Here is a 20,587-nt window from a genome sequence, read left to right as displayed (position 1 = left end):
GAGAGCTACTAAAAGTAATGAGTGCTATTAAATGAACTATAAGTCCAGTCAATTATATATAATATTATTGTTGATTAACCACATTGTGAATTAACCAATTATTTATTCAGAGAGATATATCTAAAGGAACTATAAGTCCTTTAAAAGACACTGATTAATCACAAGTTAACAACGTCTCGTGAAATAACCAGTTGGGTTTTCTATAAGTTTGAGGACACTAAGTCCAACAAGCTATTATTGTGTTGAGAGTAATAGAGATCTTTTGTAATATTTTTAGAGGTTTGATTAATCACATTGTGAAATAATCAGATTAAATAATTATGTAGCTTTATAGAGAGGACTATAAGTCCTAATTGGTTGTTGTCATAAGTACTGATAAATTACACATTAAAGTGCCAGGTCAATTATTATATATAGGTATATAGGAAGGACAATAAGTCCTATTTGTGTATGTTGTAGTAGTAGAGGCAATATATTGCATAATTATAATGTGAAAGATATAGATTAAATATATATTTGTATAGAAAGGACAGTAAGTCCCATACAATTATTGTAGCTGTACTATAGTTATACTATATCTACTTCCTTTTAGTGTCTTAGTAAACCTATTTACTAAGAGGATTTCTCAGATAAACAAGTGTTTTAGTGTTTAAATCATCATGATTAAATCCCTAAGAAATTAGGTCTTTAAATAATTATCATATCATTTAAGTGAAATTTCTCATATAAATAATTCCAATATTTCCCCTACAGTTATTATAAAATAACAGAAAATTATATAAATTTTCTATAGACTTAGATATAGAATCATAACGTGTATAATCTCCTTTTGTTTGACATCTGTCACATTAATGACGTATTGAATGACGTATTGATGTATTGAATTGAATTTTGATTATCTATCACAACTGTCAACGTAATAAATACTAGCAAGTTTGTTTATTTGTATTTGTTTAATATAATTAAATATAAAATCATCATATATCAACCGTAATATACAACTAAATTATCAGTGACATAAATAATTATGGTTTACACCAGAAATAATTAATAGTATCCAGTAATGCTGCAGCTTTATATTCATATCAGTAGCCAAGCTTACTTTCAAATTCAAGAATGAACAGAAGATTAGAAGTTTAACATTCTTATTGCAATTGTACTTACAATAATATATACATACAGTACTAATTATCAAGAACATTTCTCAAATACATGTGTGGTGAAGATTTCCCAATATGCTATCTATTTGATTCCTAACCTCTAATGTAAATTTATTAAAGAAGTGAATAATCAGTGTTAGTGTTTACTTTATTAATATTTAAAGTAATTGTCCTAACTTGATATTAATAGGATAATATCTCTTTGGATACAGTCCGACATAAACATATAACTCAATAATTAAATTTATAAAATACTAATATTATATTTTACTACTTGTATATCTCCATACTATTCCCATAAAATATTCAAAACATGTATATTAAAAATAAATCCAGTCAATATTCACTAATATTAACCCTGTCTGAATTTGTTAATATAACATGAACAAACAACACACATACAAACCTTATCGCCAGGACAACTTCCTTTCTAAATATGAGTAAAATACATAGCTTCACAAGTGTCATACAGTACCAATTTTATACTGAACCTCATACCTAGTTAAGAGTAACTATAGTCAAAGAATCCTTTAGTACATTTATTACCATTAGGAAATAAATCCACACCTATAATATCAGCATAATTAAATATTATTAGTAATCAGTAATACACACAGAATTGTTATTATCAGCTTGCTTACTACAACAAAATCAATATTAAAGTTTATAATAAATCAAGACAAAATATCTATTTAAACAATACAGGCTTGTTTACCATAAACACCCCACAGTCACATGAATTTATCTAGTAACACAATTAATAATGTATTAAAAGTATTACATTCACATAATATCACTTGCAACAGTTAAGCTGTCTCTTTGTACATCTGGTGTAAAACAAATTCCCACATGTAGTCATGGATAATCAAATATAGACTAAGAATCATTAATCTGGTCGACCGAGTAGTGGTATAAAAACACTTCACCATGAAGCGTTAAGTATGAACAGATATTCTAAACCAACACTGTAATAGTGTAATAAATACAAATATTTCATCATCATCATCGTCTCAACCATCACCAACCCACGACTGAACACAGGCAATTTCCACCGACTGACACAAGGAACGGCCCCACAATACACATAAAACAGTCACTCCAAACAATGGAGGTAGCCTACACCGCACTTGCATTTACAGGGTCGCCACTCAATAACCCCTCTCTCTCATCAATGGCTGTTTCCCCAGCAATGAGACCAGACCATAGTCACTTTAGTCTATTATCCTCAATAAATAAATACTTTATAATAACTAGGTATGAAACTAGTTAGTATTGTAATAGTTCAATAGTTGATTCAATAAGTATTTTCCAAAACTACATTAGAACATTGAATCAAATATATATCATATATATATATGAGTATAACGTATATATTATATTGATATATGATTGCATTTAACGATATACGCATATAAAGGTATATGGATATATATATTTTAATAGTTGTTGGGAAAAATATATATATTTGCCTGTGATCACAGTCAAAAATCTAACTACGTAGTAATAAATGGAACAAGCTCACCGGATTCTCCAGTCTTCTATTGATTAATTTCACACACTTAATCCATAGTGATACACTAAGATCTCAAACCCCTTCATCGAACCAGTCCCTCCTAAATCTATATCCTAGTTATTTTTTTATTTTATTGCGCAGTTCCTTAAAACACGACTCCCGCGCCATTTTCCGTCCTTTTTTTTTTTTTTTTTTTTTTTTTTCTTGCGCAATCCCTAAAAAGCGACTCCCGCGCGCCCGCCGATCTGCCGTCTCTCCTCCCTTTTTTTTTTTTCTATTCTTTCTCTAATAACGTCATAGATTATGTCACCGAAGGGTAGATATTTCAATAATCAGATTTAGCCTATTATTCGAACTGAACTTTTCTTTAAATTCAATTTAATTATATGTTAACGTATTTTGGTATTTTATATTAAATTGATTATCGAATTTATAAAACTTTAAAGACTCTCATAAACCTTATTAAACTGTGTTGTATGTATCTTTTTTTTACACCTGATGATAAAAAGGTAAACTATAATTTGGTTATATATAAAATATAATATATTTTTGTTTAATTTATTTAATTTTCTTGTGACATCCACTACACTTTGGAAACACATCAAAGGAGTTTCCCTTCTGTGTCAATATTTCATATATAACGTCTTCTCTGTACGCTATTGTGAACCTTGACTTTAAAGTTTGTTTATATTAAATAGCTCATATATATAGGAATCCCTGTTTCTTTTATGTACTTTTGGTATTAAACCTATTGTACTATAGGCGAACCGTCACATGCTCATGTCTATAGGCGACGGTTACCATTTTCCATCAGGTGAGTCGTCAGATTGCTTGCCATTCTAAGTTGCATAAAAAAAAGTTACTGGATATAAGAGAATGTTGAAGTCTCAGTTTAGGACTATTAATACATAACACTATGCACATATTTGGATATACACTCGTATATATTATTATATTTTTTTTAAATTTCTAGAAAATTCACATCTCCCCTCTTAAGGAGAGGAGATGGCAAACTAACCCCCGGCAGAAGCACAGTCGGCCGGGGTTCAGGGCCCCAGGGAGAGAAACCGGCGTACAATGCGGGCAGAATCTAAGAGCATCGTTTTCTGCATCTTTCCCGAGAGTGAGCCTTATTATTATTATTATTTATATGTTATTATTTACAATTTCTGTATGTTTATTTTCTTAGTATACAATGTATTTGGCATTTATGCTCAATTCGATTTTATCCTTTACACAACTTTTGTGCACTAGATTACCCGTTAATAATTTCCTCTCTTACTGCATTTGATCGGCTGGATCTCTTTCGGAAATGTCCCTTATATTGTAGGCATTCATAAGCTAAGGTAACCGCGTATAATCAGGTAGACTGTACAACTGTTTGCCACCTCAGTGTTATAAAAAACAATGAAAAATTAAAAAAGCAATATTTCTTTATTATAAAACGTAAATATCCAAAATTTAAATAAAAATTAAATATCTAAATATGTGTTCTGAACAAAAACTAATAATGCTATTGATTCAATATGATTTTAATTTGTCCTCAATAAACTCCAGTACCGAGGCTTGGATTATGTTATTTATAGATACATTACACATTTTTATACCATTAAAAAATCACTCAGAAAGAACTAATTTGTAAACTTTATTAAAACAACTTATAATTTTGCTATTATAATTTCGTTTGATATTACTTTTACACGAAAGTAAACCTAAAGAATAATAGCGGTATAGCTGAAAATACATATTACTATTCACTGTTATTTCTATTATAAATATATGGAAAAGAGGGCATGAAATATTCAGAATAATACCGTGGAAGCTGATATTTCCCAGATCTCGAGGAATGGATGAGATGCGGGCAGAAATCGACATTCAAGTGAAATCGTTAGGAACGAATATTTTGAGCATTTGTGAAAATAACTAACGCAAAATGTGAGAATCTTGGATCATAATATTTCGAGATAGAGTGTCGAATATCGGAAATCTTATCATAAACAGTCAACCAATAGTAATGATTGGACGAAATGCAATTATTTTTATTTTGTTTTTTTTTTTAGAACACTTGGTAAACGAGTGTGTGGATTATCTAATAGTAAATAATGAACATAATTTTGTTTAAAAATATATATATATATATATATATATATATATATATATATATATATATATATATATATATATATATATATATATATATATATATATATATGTTTAGCAGTGAACAGATAATGACTAAGATGTGGATGATGATAATAATAATAAAACATTTTAAAAGAAGAAATAACATAATTAAAAATATTTTTAATTATTTATTTATTTATTTATTTAACTCTTTATTGCACCATAAATAAAAATATACAATGACAAGTGAATAATTCAAATTATGTTATTTATTCTAATCATTAAATCCGGATCTTTTTACACACATTGTCTTAGAAGTACCAATTTATTGTAGCCTTAAAGGTATAATTATATATATACCAAAGCACTATGAAGACGGTGCCAGAGTATTATATTATAGTATAAGTAACAGCAAATATTTACTAGAAGTCTACTAATAAAATATATAAAACAAAAAATGTTTATAACAAGAGAAAAAAGTTCTTAATAGATTACTTCAGATTGTATCAGAGATTAAGTTTCTTTACGTTATAACATAATAGCGCCCCTATCGGATAAAATTGGCACTAAATTACTGAAGCTAAGCCCTACTGTAGTCAATGTTTTTTGTTGTATTTTTGGCTCAAATGCCTTTATTTACACAGTACCTAGAAGCAGATTTATCTTGAGAATTCTTTGAATACTTATGTTGAACAAGAAGTCTTATTGGTAACAAAAAATACGGTTGAATGAAACTGTTTTATTCAAATGGGGTGAGTTGTAGCAGACGTGTCTTGACTGCAAACAACACGGCTGTCTATTACACCGTAACCGGGTACTTTTGATTCCAGAGGCACTTTTAGAGTTTAATCTCACTTATGCAGGTAATAGATTGCTGTAAATTATCAATTTAAAAAGCAAGAAGGAAGATTCAAATTTTTATTTTTTGTTGTTTTAACATGTTTCCTATAGACGAGATATAATCTAAGGTCCTTTGTCCTTTACTGGATTCATATTAATTTTAAATTTCGATATTTCAAATTTTAAATATCGAAATCACTATTTACTTTCGCTGAATATACACACAATTTTAGGTTCTAAATTCAAATATTTAAAATGTAGGATATTTATGAAAGAAGTCATTTTAGAGTACGAAACAACTTGTGTGTGATGTATAATTGACGATTGAAATTTTTTTTTGCGGGACACAAAAATTTATGTTATTAAAGTAATTACTTAATTATTGTTATTATATATATATATATATATATATATATATATATATTTACTTTTCTAGGCTGTGACATTGATTGTTAAAATGCTTAATTTCAACAATTGGATTAAAGTTTCTTAACTCTATAATTAATATTGTATTTAATAATTTTTATGAACATTACAGTATCCTTCTTCAAACATATCTAAAGTCTAACTGCGATTGCCAACCCACCTGCCAAGTATGGCAACTACTGGCAAAACTCCCCAATGAGGAGTTTTATATTCAGCAGTGGACAGTTAAAGGCTGATATAATGATGATGATGACCCAATAGAATGAAGTGAAAAATAAAATTCTTTAAAAATTATATTATTCCTTTTTTATAATTTAGATATTATCTTATTCATTATTATACATGGCACGATATCATACAAAATTACAATCACGATATCATAAAATAGCAAATGCAAATGCAATTGTTTGAAAACTTTAAATTTCTATGCACGTTCCATATCATGTGTCGCTTAAAAAACCTAACGGGGAAAAAGCATGGTTGTATGATTTATTTGAATAATTTTCATTAAAACATACATCTCATTTGTATGGACTAAAGGACCACAGGTCATGAATTGTTTTTTCTATATATTCAATAATATATGATCAGTTATTTGATATATATGTTTTTCCAAATTTAAAATAAAATTTAATTTCCAGAGGGAGACTTTGTACAAAAATCGATTGCTTGGGTACCTCTGTCCCATTCGTGTTTCTACCGTGAAGCAGTTGTGTTTGCATGGCTGTGTTTCGGTTTGAAGGATTGTATATGGCGTGAATTTACAGGGTACACAGGAATAACACCTGAGTCCTCAGGAATGGCAACACATGGGGGGTATCAAGGGCGAAACAGTATACTCTGTTGTGTCCATGGTACTGCTCATATCTATAGGCGACGGTTACCACTTTTCATCAGGTAGCTTGTTTGCCATTCTAAGTTGTATAAAAAAAATGTTAAATAATTGCATTTTTGTGATATTCTCCGAAATCTGGATGATGATCTCTGAGAAATGAGGGCTATATTTTTTTTTAATACTTCTTATTTTTTTTTAATTCTTCCACTAGTCTTTTTTGAAATATTCGATGGATATATAATATATTCTTGTAAATTTATTTCATGAACTTATAATGTAGTGCCTCAGTGCGCACACATATATTTACAACTAGTGACACGCCCTGGCTTCGCATGGTTAGTTACAAAGATAAATTATTATTTTATATTGTATATAATGTCCATGGTACTGCTTATGTCTATAGGCAACGGTTACCACTTTCCATCAGGTGGGCCGTCAGCTTGTTTGCCATTCTAATTTTCATAAAAAAAATATTTAGCTTTAATAAGCCAAAATCTTTATACTTTGGATTACGTTATTGTAATTTTTGTGATGTTTTTATTGTTTTTTTTTTTTTTTTTTTTTATAATATATAGCCTATATTATTCACTGGTAATGTTGCTTTCAACAACCATATTTTCAACTCTTTAATATTAGAATAAATAAAGATATTATTGTAGCAAATTGAAAGTGTCCAATATACAATTCCATACGTTTTATACTTTTTTTTTTTGTTATAATAAAAAAATCATACAAACTCACTTTACAACCCTTTGGGATATTCATAATGCAAGAAAACGATGGCACTTCGAGTGAATAAATGGAATATTCATATGATATAAAGGCTATTATTTTCTGCCCGTCTTATAGGCTGATGAAAAACAGTTGATGGAAAAACTAAGTCGTGAAGTTCCTGATCACATGCTCCAAAATGTATGCTGTAGGATACAGGGGGGAAACAGAATTTTGCAGTGATCCATAAGTTATCGACTTTTGAAAACTTCAGAATTTGTAAAGAACCAAAGCAGGTACTGCTTTGATTCTTTAAGCTAAGTCTCTTTTTCATAAAAAATAAAAGCTCCTACAAACCGATTTTTATTGCAGTGTTTAGACACTGTCTTTTAAATAGAGAGTTTAGTACAAAAGAAAAAAAAAAAAAACAAAACACTCAATAGCTAAAACAGGTTTATGACATGTACTAAATTTTTAGGAATAAAGTGATTAGTCTTTAGGCATTTTGTGTTGTCAGTCTATGAGGAATTGAGAAGCAGGCGCGGATCCAGCCCTCAAAAAAGGCTGGGCGATAAACCATTCGAAAGTCGGCCAAGTGCGAGTCAGATTGTGAACTCGCCCTTGATCGATATAGTGTATTCAATCGTTCATTCATATTATCATACAAGGTAAATGGTAAATATAATTGTAAATCTACGTTATCTTTCAAGGTCACATAGCTTAAACCGACAACCGACGGGGAAGAAAGAATCTTGAGTTGTAAACACTTTGTAGTAAGAAAGCAACGTTAAAAAAGCAACAGCAAGTAAGTAGACTTCCTTGCTATTACCAATAAGAATAAAAAGCATCGCTAGCTCTTTGCTATGGATATAAACACACGAAAACTTTATAAAATATTAAGAACATTTAATGGTTGAACCCATATCCATCCTATCCCATGCCCATCAAGCGTAGCTATAAACAGTTCGGGTTAACCGGGTTTCCAATAAAAATAATGAATCAGTTCACTTATTCAGGAGTTAGAATGTACAGATACACACACTAAGTATATGTGCTGGAATTGGTATTATTAATATCTTTTTTAAATATTTATTTTACTAACAAAACACAAGTTGTTGACAAAGAAAATTAGTCGAAAACGTGAAATTAGACTATATATCATAGTTTTTACTAACATGGTATCTCTCTAATGCGTCCTGTTAGAATGGGTAACTCAAAATTTTTTTGTCATTCGACTTATAATTATTTTGCAAAAATATTAAATTTCTCTAGTGAATAAGATATTAATGCTTTCAATTTCACTGTATATTAAATAAATAAATAAATAAGTAAATATATTGTTTTTTTATGGGTGGAAATGGAATGGTGACCTCGCCTGCGTTATCAGTATACGCTGGTGGGGCACCGGTAAAAGATGATAGGCGAGGATGAAAGCAGATAGGTTAGTCGATCGTAATAAATTCAACAAGAATTAACCACGATGGTTTTCAAGCGGAACACACACATAGTAATACTATACTTACTGGAATAGTAAGTATATGTAGTAATTGCTAATAAATGTTCAAGTCCATTACTAGCAATTCTGTTTCCACCTCTGTATTATAATTAGGTGCATAAAAGCTATAGTGGAGATACAAAGTAACAAACATTTCGAATCTTCTCAGGAATAGTGATCCCATGAAGAACACCAGTATTCTGAGATATTTTTGTATGCAACTTAGAATGACAAGCTGACGGCCTATCTGATGGAAAGTGGTAACCATCGCCTATAGATATAAACAGTACCGTGAATATAACAGAGTATACTGTTTCGCCCATGATACCTCCCACGCATTGTCATTCCTGAGGACTCAGGTTGTAGATATTATATATATATATGATGTCTACAAGTCATGTCTACAAGTAACAGTTCCTACATGTTGTCAGGTGAATCATTAGCTTATTTGCCAGTTTAAGTGTTATAAAGAAAAGATATACTTTATACTGTTTTTAAATGCGACCATTTTCTTTTTATATTACACAGCTATACATTTTGAGTACTTAGTTTATAGCAGTAGCTTTTTACATTTTATGATCTTGAGTAGAATCCCTTTTATGTTTATAGCGTGTACAAAATGTTTTTGTTTTTACATTTATACTAAAACAGCAATTTGATAAAGTTTCACAATTTTATTTTAATATCAGTGTATGTTAACGGAGCTTATGGTGGAGGGATAGGCAGCAGCGCTCCACTTAAAACAACATTAATAGGCAAACCGTGATTGCCAACCAGCCTGCCAAGCGTAGTAACTACAGGCAAAACCTCTTTTATGGGGGAGGCTACGTTCAGCAGCAGACAGTTAACGGCTGGTACATACAGCAAGCTGTTCGTGTAGTGCTGTTCGCACCCCAGACTTGAAATACGCTTATGAATAAGACCTCCTATCAAATTTAAAACTATTTCCGAATAGTCCGCATCGCCCAATTTAAAGTATGAGTAAAGTCGACATTTGGCTATGTGGTCCCAGCATAGTACTATGTATAGACCCCTTCTTTTCAAGTAAGTGTCCTAAGAGGTAACTAAGGAAACTTAATGGTAGAGGGATGGACAGCAGCGTTCCGTTTTAAACATCACTAAAAACTCAACTGCTGTTGCCAACCCGCCTGCCAACCATAACAACTATTGGCAACACTTATGGAGTAGGTTTATGTTTAGCAGTGGATAGTTAAATGCTATTATGTTTAAAGCCGATATAAATAATTACAATACAAAAAATATATGTTTTGAAATAAAAACTGATGTATATGTAATAGCCAATTTACTTGAGCTGCCAGTTAAAGATGGCTGTTTTCTGTGTAACTAAGATGAAGCCGCGACGTCGTCGTGACGCAGCCACGTAACAAGCTCAAAACAAGAATTGTATATTCAAATTTTTTGCGATAAATACTGTTGTAATATTTCTATTCCAAGGACTTCAATTGTGGCAATACTAGTTATTTTGATGTCAAAATTGAACTAGTGAACCAATTTTTATAAAATTTCTTAGGGCCTAATTTGTAAGTATATCCTTTCAGACAAAAAAACATTTTTCAAATTGGTTTAGAACTGACGGAGTTATGAAGTAACAAACAAAAAAATACATCCGAATCGAGAAACTCCTTCTTTTTGATGTCGGTTGAAAATAAAAAATAATATTATTATTGTAGGTAAGTCCACATTCATTTTCAACCATATTGGTTCGCTATCTCGCTCATATTTAGTTCGCTATCCTGTTTTGGCAACGAGAACATTCCTAATTTAAGAATGTCACACACATGTGACATTGCCCGTAAATTAGTCACAACTTTACTTTCTAACTCACACATAAACACAATTCAAATATACTCTCAATTCTACGCCATATTTCTCTTCAACTTCATGAAACAAACTAAGTTCGTCCATATACCACCACTTGACCGACACGAACATATCTCACACTACCAAACCGCAAAATAAAATTTGTCTAAAACCATATTTTTTTGTTAATGTATAAAAATGCAATCGTGACCTCGCCTGCGTTATCGGTATACAATAGCGGTATACAAGTAAAGGATTGTAGGTGAGGATGAAGCAGGTTTCTTATTTCCAGGGGAAACTACATAGAGGTCGGCCAGATAGGGTATATTGCTGGTAATGGAGATATAGACCTAATTATTGATAATGCCTATCCCCTCACCACATTAAATTTGTAAATTAGCGATTGTTTTTGAATCCTAAAAGCACATAAAAATATTAAATTTAACTTGGAGAAGAAGCAGCACTTACTTACATCGATCTTACAGGTTACTTCGAGAAAGGGTTCTCGAAGAACCTGTAAGATCCTATGTAAAAAGTTTTTTATTATGCAAATTTGAATGGTAAACAAGCTGACGGCCCACTTGATGGAAAATGGTAACCGTCATCTATAGACACGAGCAGTACCATGGACATAACAGAGTATACTGTTTCGCCCATGTGTTGCTATTCCTGAGGACTCAGATGTTATTCCTCTGTACCCTGTAAATTCACTACCATATCCCACCCTTTAAATCGAAACACAGCCGTGCAAACACAACTGCTTCACGGTAGAAACACGAATGGAACAGAGGTGCACAAGCAAACGACTTTTATACAAAGTCTCCCTTTGGTAACTAACAACAACAACAACTTTGTCGAGGTAACGTCTTTTAATTCTACGTACCACCATAAATAAAATTTGTTTTATTAGATTTAAATTGTTAACTCGCATATTATACAATTACATCGCCAATTCTAAAAATAATTAATAATATCCTTGTTTCAAAAGTCGCTTAACAAAATACAGCGAACTCCCGTACCTTTGTGCATTACCCAATTACACAAGTTTTGGGTTGAAACTCCGCGGTACGTAATAAAAGTTGCCTTTCTGCGAATCCATGTGAAATTTCAAAGTGTTATATGATCTACGAGTAACATCATGTTTTATACCCGACTGCTGAAGAAAGGTAATGTTTTTAAGCGAAAACGAATTTGTTCTTAATTTGATTATATTTTTGCCTGACTATTTATTATATTTTTTTTTGTGTTTGTTAGTTCAGAACTCCATTTTTATGAGCCGATTTTGAAAGTACTTTTTTCACTTGAAAGAATATATATTTTCAGACTGGTTTAAGAGAAATTTCATCTAAATCGGGCCAATAGTGTTGTTTTTGAATTAAAATAACTTACATTAAAATATAATGTATGCTTACGTTAGTTTCGTATATATGTAATAACTACCATTTTAACCTATGTGTAATTAGACCGAGAAATCTCGACTAGTTTCGTGACCAATTCGGGACCCTTAACCATAAGCGGGTATGACGCGAGCACGAGCCTGACTAACTTATTTTACCACGATTAAAACTGGTATTTTTTTTATGATGCAACAACATCTATTATTGTATTTTACGCAACCTCTTCGTCAATTCTGAACATTTAAAATTTAACTTTTCAATCCATATATTCATTGTGATTGATTTATCGTTGAATTCGTCTCGATGGGCCAACTGACCTGCTTCATCCTCATTTTAAATCCTTCACTAGTGCTCCGTTAGCGTATACCAATACCTCAGGCGAGGCATCCATTCTATTATCAATTATTAAAAAAAAAAAATACAGACAGCGGGGGGAAAAGGATCGTTAGTAATGGAGATTAGCGGCTCCATTGCTAGCAATATACCCTAACAGGTCGATCTTCATGTATTTCTCCTTGGAAAACATCGTGATTGATTTATCGTTGAATTCGTCACGATGGGCTAGCTGACCTGCTTCATCCTTACCTTACATCCCTCAATGGTGCTTCGCCAGCGTATACCAGTAACGTAAGTAGAGTTACCATCCCATTATCACACCATAACAAAGTACAAACAGTATTTAAGTAGGACGGTACACAAAGAGCCGATGCGCCTTCACTCAAACTCTTTATTCCTTTTTTTTTTTTTTTAGTACGTTTGTTCCGTTTGGAACAGGCTAAGGTCGGAGACCATGCTGCCTAGTCTTCAAAAAGATAATTTGTCTGGAATTTTATTTTTCTAATGTCGCTTCAATTATTGTCATAATCTTCAATATTTCATTTGTCAAATCCGGTAAGTACATTTTCATAAATATCTTTTCTTGAGTTTTCTTAAACCAGTGGATTTATCAAATTAAAAATAAATAATTATAAAAAATCATTGTCTTGCAATTCAATAAAAGTATTCTTATAGCTCCTTGAATGTTGTAGTAATATAAGTGAAAATAGCTTTGAAACAAGAAGGAAATCTTAAGAGAAGCGGGATTGAGTGCGGGATATTTTCGGGTTTTTTGAAGATAATCCTAAGTTCGTCAAACATAATGTGTCTTTGAATGACAAATTCAGAGCAATCAAAAAAAGGTGATGTAGAGATTGGGCTGTATTTGAGTTACACCATGTGCATGATGGGGAAGCGATCATGCCCATTCGGTGCAGGTGTTCGTTGAAATGTCCGTGGCCGATTCGTAATCTACAAATATTGGTGTAAAATTTTCTGTTTGTGTCCTTTCCTTTGCAGAACCACGGTTTTCCAATACGCCAATTAATTTTGCGGTACCATTTGCCTTTAGTCTGTAATATTTGAGTCCAATGCTCCTCCCATTTAGTTGTAACGATTTTATGTATTCCAATACTACAATCTGAGTAACAAAGGGGTAAATCTTGAACACGAGCAGCACTTGAATTAATAATTTTAGCCAAAGTGTCTACTTGTTCATTCCCAAACACTCCAATATGTGAAGGGGTCCAGATGAAGATAATATCTTTTCCATATATAGTACAGAGATGATAATATTTATTACGAATTTCTTGAATTAAGTAGTTTGATGATGAAATGATTGTGTTATTTTTTAATGCCATAAGAACACTCATACTATCTGTAATTATAATCCATTTCGAATATAGTACCTGTTTTTCTATGTATTCTAATGCTAAAAATATAGCTTTTGCTTCTGCTGTGTAAATACTAGCCAAAGTTGAAATTTTATAACCGTGACCAAATCTATTTGACAAATCGTAAAAAGCCACTGAAGTGCTAAGTGCATTTTTGGAACCATCTGTATATATCTGCCTGTAGTCAATAAATTCTGATAAAGTCTCATACATATCGTGTTTTTCTTTTATGTCTTTATGTATAACAATTTTGATCTTACAGAACTTACTCTCATAAAGGCCATTATAACAAGGAAGTATCTTACTACTATAGATGTTATATTCATCTCGTAAATTCAAATCATTGATAATAGTTTTATTCAAAAACATAGAAATGGGGCAATTTAATAATTTGAGTATGAGTGGGTTATTGGAAACTGAAAAAACTTTGAAGAGAAATTTGAGTTTTAGGTATTCGAAACGAAGAAGGATAGGAGGCAAATTACATTCTACTTGCATTGAGATAATTGGAGAAGTATACATAGCACCTAAAATAAGTCTTAAATTCATATTTTGAATTTTTTCGAGTTTTTCTACTAATTTATGTTCTGAGGCATAACAAAAGAAAGCGTAATCAAAATTACTTCTAACAAGAGATTTGTAAAGTAAAAGGATAATTTTAGGATCAGCTCCCCAGTTACGACCAATTACAGATCTTATTATATTAGTGGCTCTTAAAGCACGATCTACTAAGCAATCAACGTATAGATCCCATTTTAAATTTTGATGAAAAATTACCCCCAGAAATTTAACGCTACAGTCTGTTGGAAGAGTTTGATTATTATATATAATATTCATTAATGGAACATATTTATGAACTTGATGAAAAACAACTACTTTACTTTTGGTTAAACTAATATCGAGGGAAAGAAGAGAAAAATATTTCTCAAGTCTTTTTAATGACTCATTTAACACTAATTGCATATCAATAATATTCTTTCCTTTTATATAAATTAATAAATCATCGGCAAATTGCAAGTTGTTCACACTGTTTCCTAAAATTGAATTAAGTTTATAGATATATAAAATATATAGTAGCGGGCTTAGAATACCACCTTGACATACTCCTTTAGAGCTTAACCTAGGTCCTATTAATTTACTATTTACTTTAACATACACTTTTCTATTACTAAGAAAATTATAAATCCATTCGATAAGTTTCATTGGAAGAAATGAGGATAAAATCGAAGATAGAACTGTTAAATTTACATTGTTAAAAGCTCCTACGACATCTAAAAAAACAGATAGAACATATTCATCGTTATTCAAAGCAGTACTAAGGTCGACATAGAAGTTCGCTAAACTTTCGCGCGCTGAATATCCACGGCGAAAACCAAATTGATTCGATGGTAATATACTATTACTTTCAATAAAGAACTCTAAACGCTGTTTAATTAATTGTTCGAATAATTTGCCTGCACAGGACGTCAATGTTATAGGTCTATAGGAGTCGAAATTTGTAGGATCTTTACCGGGTTTAATTACTGGAATCAAACAATCCATTTTCCATTCTGGTGGGATAATACAGTCCTTCCATAAATCGTTAAAAATTTGTAAGAGTTTAGTAAGGTTTATTTTATTCAGCAATCGAAACATATTGTATGTTAAGCGATCAAGGCCACTAGCTGTATCTTTTCTAGATTTTACTGCACTGGATATTTCATCAATTGAGAATGGGTCAGTGAGAAATTTTGGGCATGAATTAACAGAATTAAACTGTTTGTCATCAAAAGATGAGTGTACAAAATCAGGAGTATATTTGCGTAAAAAATCATTGACCCATGATATATCTTTAAAATGATTTTGACGATGTTTTGAATTTAGTTTTCTCATATTTTGCCAAACAGTGGAAATTGGTGTTAATCTATTAAATTTGGAACAAAATTCCTGCCACCCCTGTTGTCTTACTTGCTTAATTACTAACTTTTTAACAGCTTGAACTCTTTTAAAATTTATGTAATTATCGAGAGTTGGATTTTGTTTAAACCTAAGGTAAGCCGCTTTACTATCATTGACAGCTGTCGCACACCTGTTATTCCACCAAGGTACTGCAATATGTTTGTGCCTCTTTGAAGTATTTGCATCGCTATTTGATAAGTTCCTACGTGGAACGGAACGTTCCACAGCTGTCAAAATAATTTTACAGAACCTATTGTAATTGTTTAAGGGTTCATTGACATCATACTCGAAATCCAAAAGTAATTGATTAACAGTTTCAGAATAAAGATCCCAATTAACGAGACGTAGGTTTATACGATTTAACAAAAGTTTATTAACTTCATCTATAGGAGCATGTTGTTCACCTGACGGAGTTGATGAAGAGTTCTTTGTGTTTATTTTAGTAAAAGTCGGCAGGTGATAACTTCCTAACGGATCATCATGAACCGACCACTCGCATTTTAATGATATGGATGGGGATACCATAGTTAAATCAAGGCCATTGGGTCTCCAAATATGAGAGCCAACAGTAGTAACTTGCTTATCATTTAATAGTACCAAATTACATTCATCTAAACAATCAAGAATGTCTTTACCTCTTGTATTAGTGGAGGTACAACCCCACATAGTATGATGTGCATTTAAATCTCCAGATATGATAGTGGGTTTAGGAAGAGACTCCAAAAAGAACTTAAATTTGGCTTTAGTAAAACTAGGTGTACTATTGGTAGGACAGTAAATAGTGGCAACTGAATACCAAGAATTATTAACTTCAATACTAATAGCTATAGTTTGCAAAGAATTGTCGAAAAAAGAGTGAAGTTTTTTATATCTAATACTATTATGTATAATAATCGCTACTCCATTGTGGTTATTACCACAATCATTTCGTTCTATACAATAATCTTTAATTTTTAATTTGTAATGTGGTTTTAGCCAAGTTTCTGAGATGAGAGCAATGTGAATATGATGTTCATTTAAAAATTGTGTAAAAATATGTCGATTGCTCAGTAGGCTCTGAGCGTTCCACTGTATGATAGTTAATTGGTCTCGATTGAATTTTGTGAAATAGGTCTATTACCAAAAGTATCATATAACACATTCAAAACACTTTTAGTGTTAATAGATGTGTTCTTTGTGTTATGTAGTGAAATAAGTTTGATTATGCTTTCTATTAAAAGTGATAAACTCTTGTTATCAGAATTTAGAATTGAAATTAGGTCTACATTTTTTTTAGGTTTGTTACCCAGTTTAGGAAATATTTCAGTGCTAAGTATATCTCCAAAAGAAGCAGGTCTGAATTTAGATCTATTTTCAGCAATTTTCTTTTGTTTAACAGGGCATTGCGGTGATACACTTGTGTGATTTCCATTGCAGTGTACACAAATAGCGTTTTCCATTCCAGTTGTACAAGTTTTATAATTATGCTCACCTTTGCAGATGCTGCAACGCTCAGAATTCTTACAGAATTTAGCTAAATGTCCATACCTCAAGCACCGGTAGCATTGTTTAACTGGTGGTATATATGGAGTGACATTGTGGCGCCAACCTCCAATATCCAGATATTCAGGTAATACAGATGCAGCAAAAGTAATTGTCACGGTTAGAGTTGGCTGTAACACATATCCATGAGTCAAGGTATTTTTTCTTAAAATTCTTTTAATAGCAATAATTTTCTTAGAACTCGATATCATAGTATATATTTTTTTATTAGATATATTTGTAGGTACATTTCTAATAACGCCTGTAACTTCTGTTGAAGAAGCAGGAATACTGGCCTTAAAATGGTAGTCATTTAAAAAAGTTTTATTATTTAAAAAAGCATTGGCTAAGTCTGGCTTTTGAAAGTATACTCCGATTTTGAATTTATTTATAGATCTAAGATAAGTTACCCCTTTATTAAATCGTTTTAAACAGGAGGAGAGTGAGAGCAAGTCTCTGGATCCAATGGTTTTCTGACTATCTGAGGATTCTACAAAGACAACAAATTCTGTCCCAGGGGATTCCTCGGGATATCTTCTAATATAATCTGTGACGTAGTAAGGTTTATACTTATCGGCCTTATCAATTTCAGATTCTGAGTCAGTAGAAGTATCTTCCGAATATATATCCTTGTCATTACAAGGTTCATGGTCTACATCACCTGAATCGTCATCTTTTTTTTTCCTTTTTCTACAACTGCGCTTCCCCATGAATGCTAATTATATTACTGTCGCTGAATTTAGTGAAAATATAATATTTTATTCAATAATAAGAATTGATAGAGATAGTTTTAATAAATTAATAAAAAAAATTTAAAAAACCCGCTTGTTCTTATTCGAGTTTCCCGCCTTTTTTTCTCTTTATTCCGCTAATTTTACTTTTACATTATAATTTCGAATACAATGTTGGCATTACCCATTACGATGATGAATCGTAAAAAACACAAAGGAGCTAGCTTTTAAGATCCCTTAGTATCTATAAAATTGATGCATAGTAATAACTGTTATCATGCTAATTTCGTTCTTATTGCCTTATTTCATTACTGGAGTCCATTTAGCAAGGATTCGCAAATTGAATGATGTTCTTAAAATGTTTTTTGCGTTGTTGTTGTTGTTTAACCGACTTCAAAAAAGTAGGCTTTCGTTACGACTATCCTTTCATATACCAATCGGATGGTAAAATAAAAAGGGTGACGTTAGAGTGATTGTGTTGTATATATGTCCGGAACGTTACAGTTTAATGGATTCAACTTAATTTTTTTTTTTTTATATTTAATGATAATATTAATTCTACATGAAAACTAGCTTCTACTCGCGACTTCGCATGCATGACCGTTTGACGAATTAAAAGTAAGCTTTGATCTTTTCTATCTCTTTTAATAGTAATATAATGCATACTATAATAAATTTAATAAAAAATGGTTAAGTCATTAAAGCGCTAAGAGGTGACAAACATATAAAGACTCACTTTCACATTTACAGGTAAAGCTTATTGAAGATGTTAGTTTAAAATTATATAGGTAAAGGTAGTTTGTACGAAAGGTTAAATCTTTTTTGTCGTTTATGACCTATCTATCTAATAAAGAAATGATTCAATGATTTTCCTTGAAAAGAACCTAATAATTTCAGTAACACCCTGTATAATGTATCTACTCTATCTAAATGTTATAGATCTATGGCAAACTTACTTGTCATGAAAATGTTTATTACTAGTAGCGTATGAATCGAAAATGTAATTCAACATAGGCGAGTCTCCTTTCCCATGTTTCATTTGTCGCCGAGGTTTGCTTGTTATTCTTGTATTGCGGAAGACAGTCGGAGGAGGCATGGTGAGCGATGTCGGCGGGGTCGCAAGTTCAGTGCCGTGGACTTCTGAAAAAGATAGATGGATTGTTACTTTAAGATGTTGATGGATGGTTGAATTCGATTTATTTAGTTCTCGTATAATATGTGGAATCGAGTATTCAATCTCGTTATTGGTAGGTACAAAACCTGAACTAAACTGAGAGTCAACGATACCAAAAACTATTTAATATCAAAGGGATTAGTAGTTACTGAGATGTAGTGCTGCGGTAGGAGACAGATGAATGTACAAAAGTCAATTGCTTGGGTACCTCTGTCCCATTCGTGTTTGCATGGCTGTGTTTCGGTTTGAAGGGTGGGATATGGCGTGAATTTACTGGGTACGGAGGAATAACATCTGAGTCCTCAGGAACGGCAACACATAGGGGGTATCATGTGCGAAACAGTATGCTGTGTTATGTCCATGGTACTGCTTATGTCTATAGGCAACGGATACCACTTTCCATCAGGTGGGCCGTCAGTTTGTTTGCTATTTTAAGTTGTATAAAAAAATAAACAATGACTCTTGTACAGTCTCCCTGCATGTGTATTTCTAGTCTACCCGTGTTTATTCTATTTTGCTTTGAAGAGAGGAAATAGTGATCAATTTATAACGTTGGTCAATTTATAGCTTTCGTCATACGGGGGGTTTTGCCAATCGTTGCTAGGTTTGGCAGATGGGTTGGCAACCGCTGTTGCTTGCTCTTACGATACCCACGGGAAGGGAAAGGTTAGCCTATTCTATGCCAGAACTTACGCCACTTGGAATTTACGCGGTACAGAGGCATACTACCATAGGATTCAGGAGCACACGAGGAGTATCACCGCCATCACAGTGCTTTTTCTGATATCCATGGTGCAAGCCGTATCTATAAGCGAAGGTTACCATTTTACATTAAATGGGCCATCAGCTTATTCGCCTTTTTTTAATTTGGTATTATTATAAAAAAAGTCATTTACCTGTTACGTTTTGGGGGGCGATGGCCCTTGTGAGCATCGCCATCAGCAGTACGAAGCGGATCATGCCGCCGCATCCTACCCGCTGAGCAGGCTCTGCCGACAATGAAATAATCATAATAAATAGCTGTGAACATTTTTCACAGAGTCGTCTAGCCCTAAATTAAGCAGACCTGAGAAGCGTGGGTACTAGATCACAGATGGTCATGCTGAAATAAATTTTATACTCTGTAAATATCTTAGATTAGGAAGTTAAGTCTTAAGTACATTCTATTAAGTCTATGATAAATATATAATAA

The 20,587-nt window shown here is 32.0% G+C and overlaps 1 protein-coding gene across 1 annotated transcript in view; it reads right to left on the bottom strand.

Annotated features, from left to right (window-relative positions):
* The window catches only part of LOC113514899 (uncharacterized), a gene marked incomplete at its 3' end in the record, with an annotated part of 28,039 nt that extends 7,661 nt beyond the window's left edge, over nucleotides 1-20,378 (bottom strand). Inside the window, exons 1-2 of the mRNA XM_052895032.1 lie at nucleotides 20,292-20,378; nucleotides 19,178-19,361 (exon numbers count right to left, since the gene is read on the bottom strand). Coding sequence (XP_052750992.1) covers nucleotides 19,178-19,361; nucleotides 20,292-20,355 — 248 coding nt within the window. The remainder of the gene's footprint in view (nucleotides 1-19,177; nucleotides 19,362-20,291) is intronic.
* Between the last annotated feature and the right edge of the window lie 209 nt (nucleotides 20,379-20,587).

This window comes from Galleria mellonella, unplaced genomic scaffold (assembly GCF_026898425.1).
Source record: "Galleria mellonella isolate WM207_F2 unplaced genomic scaffold, CSIRO_AGI_GalMel_v1 utg26138, whole genome shotgun sequence".
NCBI lineage: Eukaryota > Metazoa > Arthropoda > Insecta > Lepidoptera > Pyralidae > Galleria > Galleria mellonella.
This window is presented reverse-complemented; position numbering and strand designations above follow the sequence as displayed.